General features: G+C 46.3%; 1 protein-coding gene across 2 annotated transcripts; it reads left to right on the top strand.

Annotated features, from left to right (window-relative positions):
- The first annotated feature begins 852 nt into the window (after positions 1-852).
- On the top strand, positions 853-6,424 carry LOC132453317 (homeobox protein OTX1 B-like). Of its 2 annotated transcripts, none has more exons than XM_060046158.1 (4): positions 853-1,409; positions 3,164-3,346; positions 3,947-4,098; positions 4,938-6,424. In XM_060046158.1, the coding sequence occupies exons 2-4, from the start codon at positions 3,250-3,252 to the stop codon at positions 5,766-5,768; spliced, it is 1,080 nt and encodes a 359-aa protein (XP_059902141.1). In that variant the 5' UTR covers positions 853-1,409; positions 3,164-3,249; the 3' UTR covers positions 5,769-6,424. The 2 variants fall into 2 exon arrangements, with proteins under 2 accessions (XP_059902141.1, XP_059902140.1); XM_060046157.1 differs by having other exon boundaries at positions 3,932-4,098.
- The last annotated feature ends 2,883 nt before the right edge of the window (positions 6,425-9,307 follow it).

Genomic DNA, 9,307 nt, shown 5'->3' with positions numbered 1-9,307 from the left:
TAATAAGCACAGCGTGTTTCTTTATAGGTTCTGTAATGAGACACATTATTAAGCATACACTAGAGGATTACCATTTAAAATACAAATATTAATTTATTCTGAATTAGTGTCCCCCCAAAATAACCAAGATAGGCCTATATTTGGAGATATAATCTAGGCCTATATTAAAAGATATGGTCCAGGCCTATATCATAGGTCTATATCTAAAGCTATCGTGCAGGCCTATACATAAAAGATATGGTGTAGGCCTATTTTTAAAGATATAGTGTAGGCCTATATCTAAAGATATCATGTAAGCATATATTTAAAGATATGGTGCAGGCCTTCATCTAAATATATCATGTAGGCATATTTAAAGATATGGTGTAGGGCTATATTTAAAGATAGCCTATGGCGTAGGCCTATATTTAAAGACATGGTGTAGAGCTATATCTATATATACCAAGTATGGTCTAGGTCTATATTTTGAAATATCATGTAGGCCTAAATTTAAAGATATCGTGTCTGCCTATATTTAGACATGTTAAACCTAACCCTGGACCTGGTCCTGAGTCAGGAGGAGTCAGTTAAACCTAACCCTGGACCCGGTCCTGAGTCAGTTAAACCTAACCCTGGAGTTGGTCCTGAGTCAGTTAAAACTAACCCTGGACTCGGTCCTGAGTCAGGAGGCGGACTGTCTGGGAAACATTAAAACACAAACATCACAGTCCATAGTTCTCATTTTAGGGAAAACTTTTTTTTTTCCTGCGCTCACGTGGTGAAGATTTATATTAGATCCCGAAGAGGGGAAGGGTCTTATCGAAGGCTGACTCGTGATTGGTCTGTTCTGACGCCTTTTAAGACTCACGCGCCCACGGATTGGGTGAGGTGGGCGTTTCCGTGTTTGTCCTACACTCATACAAGGACTGAGTAACGAGAGGGCGATCAATCACCATCCGTCAACATTGGCAATCATCTATCCCGAGTGCGGCACCTGAAGCTAAACTAACCCGCGCTTACTGCTGGAGATGGGCTTCTATGTGTTCCGCCAGTAGGCCTGCCTCAACGGTGGGACCATCGCAACGCGTCCGGGCCTCAGGATCCGCCTGGTCGGCCGTTCTCCTCGGGACCCGTTCCCCGCTCCTCGGGTCACATCCCCCGCTCCTCGGGACCCAGTCTGTGCTCCTCGAGACCCATTCCCATTGCTCGGGACCCGTTCCCCGCTCCTCGGACACGTTCCCCGCTCCTCGGGACCCTGTCCGCTCACTTCCAGGACCCGGCACCCGGCACCCGGTCCACTCTCCTTGGGACCCGGTCCGCTCACCTCCCCGGCCGCTACGCAGCTAAACTTCGTGTGGATGTTTAGTGACTCTGGATCTTTGTGGTTTGGTTGCAAAGGGAAATAAAAACATTCAAAAATCGGACGCAAGGTAAGTCAAGGCACTATTATTATTATTATTATTATTATTATTATTACTATAATATGATATTATGTCATTATTATTGATAGGCCTACTATTATTATAGTTTCCCAAAGGAATTTAAAGTAGCCTAGGTATATTCGCTTAAGAAAACTGCACAGAAATGCATAGCCTCGTTTCAAGTTTAAATTATAGTTCCTATACCTGAAAAATGATAAGCGATAAATTGAGTCTATTAGGCGGCAAATAGTTAGTTTGTTATGTTGGGCCTGTAAAGGTTCAATAAAAAGGTTCTCTTCACAGCCGTCAGAGCAACAGCTTCAGGCATTTCATGCTCAGCTTATCAATGTTAATTAAAACATTGACTTTACGGCTTTTCGTAATGATCCATCTTATTGCCTCTGAGTAAAGGTAGTGCCCGGGTCGGTGCCCTTATGGGGGTCACTTCGTTAGTCAAACGGGACCTTCGAGTCTCAGTAATGCTGTGCTGATAACACACACGCTCGCTTAATGCTCCCCCTGTAGATATAATCTGCATGCTAATGACGTTCATTTGCACATAGTTTATGCTATTTACATGAGATTCACCACGTCTCCCGTGGCTATGGAAATGCCGCCGCCGAGTGTTTACGCATCGATACCGAGTGGCCGCACGTCGTTTCCCGCGAGCCCACCGCTCCAGGACGGGGACCCGCGTGGAGCCCCCCGGGAGAGGGGCCCACAGGACCCGTTAAGACCCGTTATGTCGTTCAACCCTTCATACACATGTTAATTACATTACTCCTCACTCCGTTTGTAAAAGTTTTTAACTAAGAGCCGTCGAAGTAAAATTAGGAATTAATTGAGGAGAGAATACAACCCGGATTCCGATTAGGTAACCCTCTCTGAAACTTAAAAATGTCATGTGTTAGAATGATGTAAATGTAGGCCTAATTATGATAAAATATGGTTGATCAAAGGTCACGCCAAGGTCTATTACTCCATTGTTCTGATTAAACCCCAGTACAGTCGTTCTGTTCAGCTTGACCTTTCGTTATCTGCTCCTAAAATATCGAATAAAACCGAATTAATTAGGCCTCTAAAAATAATGTAGGTCTATCTGAATATACGCAATAGCATAATATTTACTTAATTTTATGGCTCAATAGGTTGATAATTAACCTACATATTTTAAAAAACATTCAAATTAACATTGTTCTTAATTGTAATTAAGAAATATGTGCTTAGTTCAAAATAGCTATTTTATTCTTCCTAGTTTGTTAGCCTATATGAAGACGTGAATATGGCTTAAGTAATTCAGCACGCCACATCATAGGGCACCTCCTCACTTATCCTTTCATTTGCGTAATAGAATAGAATAACTCTTGATTAGATCGGCTGTGCCTTTATAAACGCGGACAGGCCGCGGTCTGCTGCGCTGAGGCCACAGTGGGGGATGGTTATTATTAACACGTGAAAGTTGCTGCTCAGAAATTAAATAGCGCCTATTTCTGGGGCCATGTAACAATTCGGCCAATCTATCAAACGTATTTCCAACAAAATACCGTTCGATGCGCAAGCTTTTGATGGCCTCGTTCCTTCACCGTGAGGCCGGGCCCGGGTTGGCCGGGGCGGCCTGGGCCGGGTTGGCCTGGGCCGGGTTGGCCTGGGCCGGTGCGGCCTGCTTGGCCGGTGTTTCGTGTGCCTCTGTTGGGCCTCTTATGGGCGGTGTATGAGAGTGTCTTTGGATCTGCTCTACAACCAGTCATTTTCTCTCCGAACAGGAACTCTCAGGACCTCCACTCCCGGGCCCATCGAGCCTCTGACCCGCAGCTGGTGCTCCGGTCCCGGTCCCTGCCCCAGTGCGAGAATGATGTCATACCTCAAACAGGCACCTTACGGCATGAACGGCCTGGGCCTCAGCGGGGCGGCCATGGACCTGCTGCACCCGTCCGTCGGCTATCCCGGTAAGAAGCATTACATCACTGCCCGCACCGTGTCCCGTCAGTCAGACCCCATCGGATGTTTGAGGAGTTCGGACAGGGACAAATAGCATACAATAACAATATTAAGTAGCCTAAATAAAATATTTCTATATAGCCTCTATTAATTGACTATAGGCTATACTATATATATTTTTCTATACATGTAGGACCTATTTTATATTGATATACACAAATATGCAGAGATATATATATGTTGGCCTATTCTGACATTATAAATCGCTTTATATAGGCCTATTCCTCTCTCTCTCTCTCTCTCTCCCTCTCGCTCTCTCTCTCTCTCTCTCTCTCTCTCTCTCTCTCTCTCTCTCTCTCTCTCTCTCTCTCTCTCTCTCTCTCTCTCACGCTAGAGAGAGAGAGAGAGAGAGAGAGAGAGTACGCCCATGTATATATATATATAGGCCTATATATAGACATTTTAAGAGAGAGAGAGATAGGCCTATATACAGCGATTTATAATGTCAATAGTTTTGTATCTTGCATAACGCATTTAGTATACTATATGATTGCGGCTGTATTCTGGAAGAGCTCAAGGCTTATAATGATCAGCCTATCTATTCCCAGGGAACCCGAGGAAGCAGCGGCGGGAGCGGACCACCTTCACTCGCACGCAGCTCGACATCCTGGAGTCGCTGTTCGGGAAGACGCGCTACCCGGACATCTTCATGAGGGAGGAGGTGGCGCTGAAGATCAACTTGCCCGAGTCCCGTGTACAGGTGAGTCTCGTGATTAGCCTGTCACAGCATCCGCAGCTTGGCTTGGTCAGGTCCGCACTGTCTGCGGGTCTTTGGAGCGGTTCAGAGCGTTCAGTGAGCGGGCCGTGAGCGGCTCTCGGGGGCTGCAACCTGGAGGCCTGCGGCCGCTCCCCCGGACTGATGATCAGTTCTAATTAACGTCGAATAACGAAGCAGCCGATATTTATGCACAACTCTTGGTGAAAACGTACCAGAAGTAATTTAAATATTTTTGAAAAAATAAATGAATGATAAAAGCCCAAAAATTAAAATATGTAAAATTAAATATGTTATTACACTACTAATATGCTGTAACAATTATTGATGTAATATTATAATTAGCAATGACGATACATTTGTGTGTGTGTGTGTGTGTGTGTGTGTGTGTGTGTGTGTGTGTGTGTGTGTGTGTGTGTGTGTGTGTGTGTGGGGTGTGTGCGTGTGTGTGTGTGTGTGGGTGTGTGTGTGTGTGTTTGTGTGTTTGCGCTCTGAACCGCCCCATTTATGAAAGTGTTTGTGTGAAAGTGCATGTGTGAAAGTGTATGTGTGAAAGTGTCTGTGTGTGTGTGTGTGTGTGTGTGTGTTTGTGTGTGTGTGTGTGTGTGTGTGTGTGTGTGTGTGTGTGTGTGTGTGTGTGTGTGTGTGTGTGTGTGTGTGTGTGTGTGTGTGTGTGTTTGCACAAATGTTATTTCTTTATTTTTGTCGTGGGGGGGGGGTAAGTCATCACACTCAACTGCCTATCACTATATCCCCCATTACGCTGAAGTTGAGGCTGCGGTGGTGTGTGAAGTGTGCATGACCTTTGACCTGTGACCCCCAAGGTGTGGTTTAAGAACCGCAGGGCCAAGTGCCGGCAGCAGCAGCAGCAGAGCGGCAGCGCCAAGGCGCGGCCCTTGAAGAAGAAGTCCTCCCCAGCGCGGGACAGCACGGGCTCGGAGAGCAGTGGCCAGTTCACCCCTCCGGCCGTCTCCTCCTCCTCCTCCTCCTCCTCCGGCCACGCCCCCAATGCCTCCGGCGCCACCGGCCTGGCCTCCGCCTCCGTGGCCACCCCGGTGTCGTCCATCTGGAGCCCCGCCCCCATCTCCCCGGCCCCGGCCCCGCCCGCCCTGTCCGATGCCGCCGGCCCCCCCACCTCCTGCATGCAGCGCTCAGGCCCAGCCCCCACCTCGGGCGGAGTTTCCGCCCCCTCCTACCCCGCGTCATACGGCCAGAGCGGCACGGCGGCGGCGTACGGCCAGGGCTACTCCGCTGCCGCCGCCGGGCCCACCTCCTACTTCGGGGGGGTTGAGTGTGGCTCCTACCTGGCGCCAATGCACCACCACCCCCACCAGCACCCCACCCACCACCCCGCGCACCAGCTCAGCCCCCTGGCCAGCGCCTCCATGTCCGGCCACGCCCATCACATCACACACGCCTCAGGGCACCCGCACCACCACCACCCCCACCACCACCACCCGCATCACCCGTCCCCCCACCACCCGCACCACCCGCACCACCACCAGGGCTACAGCGGGCCTGGCCTCGCCTTCAACTCCACAGACTGTCTGGACTACAAGGAGCCCGGCACGGCCGCCTGGAAGCTGAGTTTCAACAACACGGCAGACTGCCTGGACTACAAGGACCAGGCCTCCTGGCGCTTCCAGGTCTTGTGACCGCTGCCCCTCCTTCCGCTTTCAAAGAAGTATTCATTTTTTTTGGTTGCTGTCTCTTTTCATGTTGGAAGATATTTTAAAGCAATAGTAGAGACGTTGAGGTGTTTTAGGTTGGTGTGTTGAGGCCCAGGTGTAGGCCCAAGGGTGTCTTTTTCAGCGGGGGACATCGGATACCGGGAGATCCACTTCCGCCAGGATTATTTTTCTACTCAGAGACTCGTCAAGAAAATGACCGATCCACAGTTTTTAAAGCCTTTACCGTATTCACTCTTCAAAGCACCGGAGAACACTTGATATTTTGGAATTAGGATTCTATCGGAAAACGTGGGACATTTGAGGGATTCTTTCTCACAGAAAAATCGTTCCCTACAGAAACTATAGAAATAATCTGTTAAAAAACATTGATGCTGCTATAATTTTCAGTTTGCTAATATTCATTTATATCAAATTCAACTTGAAACTTTTTCAGAAATTCCTTTTCCAGCCTAAGGTGTTGTATTTTGGAGATTGAATTGCAGCACTTGTTTATAAGGACAAAGATTTTGCTAATGATCTTAATGAAAAAATGTGAACTAGACACAAGATGTCAGTATTCCATGATACATTAAAATGTACATTTGTGTCTTTTTAATAAAATGTTGTTAAAACACAAATAATGGTTAGTATTTCAGTTAATGCTTTAATTCAAACGAAACTTGTGTGATATCATCAGGTACTGAGAAAAAGGCTTCCATTATGGTTTGTAGTTTTTCTAAATTAAACACAATTCTAGCAGAATGAAAAGGTAGCCTTATAAACAAATAAATAAACAAAAAAAGTCATGATATGGATAATATGAAAAATAATATAGATAGACTTATTAGTCAAAATTGCAGTATGTATGGAAATCATGCACACGGAATTTGCATGTGTGTGACTTATCTAAACTGAACGTCCACAATCAATCACATGTCACCCTGATGTCCCATTGGTAGGAACCATTGAGAATTAGGCTGGAGCAGAAGATACAGTTTCACAAAAAAGAAACTGGCAATAAGCCCTAATACATGTAAGCGTACTACAACGTGAACGTGCATGACTTGATTCAAATTGTTTTAATCCTAAGCAGGCTTCCTATAGCCTAAAAGCCTATTACTTTTTCATTTATATATATAGTATATACTTTATTATGTACTTTATTTATTACAACTATGGATCCCATGTAGGTCTTCAGAAACCTGGTGCTCTTGAACATATGGCAAATTCAAGACGCACACTCTGTCCATCCTCTATCCCCCTCCACCCCCCCCCCCCCCCCCCCCGGACCCCCCCGGACAGCATGGTCTAGGCCCATACCAGGTTAACAAACATGTCCACGGCCCCCCGCCCCCTGTGAGTTTAGCGGCTCATGTTGGCGGTAATGTGTACAACGCTGTTGATCCAACGTGGAAACGAACAAATCACGATTTTAATTAACCGTGGGTCCCGGCCCACGCGGCGTTCCTCAGAAGACGGCGTGCAGCTGGACAAACAGGTTTAGGTAAACACGCCCGGGGCGGGGCGGCGTGTGTTTGTCTGGGCGGTGCCCCGCTGCTCTATGTGCCCGCCTGCAAGCCACTGCTGGTTCCTCCTGCACACGACAGGGTTCAGGACGTCACTAAGAACCAGGACACAGCAGCAGCAACAAGCCAGTACAGCACCAACTTCAAGCTATCTATGCTGTGGGTATCCCTGTGTGTGTGTGTGTGTGTGTGTGTGTGTGTGTGTGTGTGTGTGTGTGTGTGTGTGTGTGTGTGTGTGTGTAACCCTGTGTGATTGTGTGTGTGTGTGTGTGTGTGTGTGTGTGTGTGTGTGTGTGTGTGTGTGTGTGTGTGTGTGTGTGTGTGCGTGCGTGTGTGTGTGTGTGTGTGTGTGTGTGTGTGTGTGTGTGTGTGTGTGTGTGTCTTTTGAGAATGTCTTCCTGAACACCTGCTCTTGATGATACACTGGCCACCTCTCCTAAGCATGTGTCCCTCTGCCTGCTCTAAAACACACACAGGTAGGCTCCATGGGTGCAATAGCGTTCTTTTGCTATGGAACTGTATCCCTGTAGACCAGTGTCCCAAATGGACCAGTGTCCCTATGGACCACGGTCTCTATAGACCAGTGTCCCTATAGGCAAGTGTCCCTATAGACCAGTGTCCCTATGGACCAGTGTCCCTATGGACCAGTGTCTCTATAGACCAGTTTCCCAGATGGATCAGTGTCCGTATAGACCAGTGTCCCTATGGACCAGTTTCCCAGATGGACCAGTGTCCCTATAGACCAGTGTCTCAGATAGACAAGTGTCCCTTTGGACCAGTGTCACTATGGACCAGTGTCACTATGGACCAGTTTCCCTATGGACCCATTTCTCAGATGGATAAGTGTCCCTATAGACCATTGTCGCTATAGACCAGGTCCTGTAGAGAGCTGTGGTGGGTTCTCTGGCTGCAGGTGGACCGACCCGAGACACGGTCTGGGACGTGCCCCCAATGCTGGTCTGGGGGCCCTGCTGCTGGTCTGGGGCCCTGCTGCTTGTCTGGGACCGGGCCCCGCTGCTAGGCAGGGGCCATGCTGCAGGTCTGGGGCCCTGCTGCTGGTCTTGGACGGGGCCCGGCTACTGCAGAGCTTCAGGGCTGATGAAGACCAGGGGACCAGAGAGGTTCGCTCCTGTTCGAGTCTGAGAAAACCCAGAAACCCAGATACACGTCCCCCAAAGATATAGAAACACACCAGTCTTCTAGTTCTGTACTGTTCTAGTATTTCAATCGACATGGTCAGAAGAAACATTTGGCTGAAATCCCCCAGAAATTATCTGTGATCGGAGGAGGAGTGTTTGTATTTAAACCTATTTAACAATCATAATATGACCCGATTGTGTTCTGTACTTCTGCTTCCTGAATAATGTCACAGTCGAAACAGTATAGTTAACGTTGTGCTTTACTTTATAAAATAAAAGTAGGTTTGTTTATGTGTTTATTTATTTGTGGTCATATTTGAATTTCATCCGTTTCAGTGTATCTGTGTATAATAAGTAATGATAATAAAATAAGTAATGTGATAAAATAAATAATGATGATAAAATAATTAATACAAATAAAATAAGCAATACAACTAAAATAACTAACGATGATAAAATAAGTAATGATAATAAAATTACTACAAATAATAAAATAAGTAATGATAAAAAAATACCTACTAACAATGAAATTGATATTGATATCAATTGGTATTGATAATAAAATAACTAAGGATAATACAATCACTAATGATAATACAATAACTAATTATAGAATAAAATGAGTAATGAGAATAAAATAACTAATGAGAATAAAATGAGTAATAATATTTCAATGACTAATGAGAATAAAATGAGTAATAATAATTAAATAACTAATGCAAATAAAATAACTAATAGTATGCAGGCTACTGTATAGTATGGCCACGCCCACTAGGCCCCCCTACCTCAGACTGTCTAATCTCGTCATGTTAAATATTATATTGCCTTTGGATAAACGGTCCACCAATGCATCCAACTT

Source organism: Gadus macrocephalus, chromosome 3 (genome assembly GCF_031168955.1).
Source record: "Gadus macrocephalus chromosome 3, ASM3116895v1".
NCBI classification, from domain to species: Eukaryota; Metazoa; Chordata; class Actinopteri; order Gadiformes; family Gadidae; genus Gadus; species Gadus macrocephalus.
The sequence above is the reverse complement of the archived record's forward strand: the minus strand, read 5'-3'. Positions and strand labels throughout refer to the sequence as shown.

Coding starts and splice junctions, on each gene's coding strand:
- LOC132453317 (XM_060046157.1), top strand. CDS start 3,250: ATGATGTCATACCTCAAACAGGCACCTTACGGCATGAACGGCCTGGGC. Junction 3,347..3,931: donor CCCGTCCGTCGGCTATCCCG/GTAAGAAGCATT, acceptor TATAATGATCAG/CCTATCTATTCCCAGGGAAC. Junction 4,099..4,937: donor TGCCCGAGTCCCGTGTACAG/GTGAGTCTCGTG, acceptor GTGACCCCCAAG/GTGTGGTTTAAGAACCGCAG.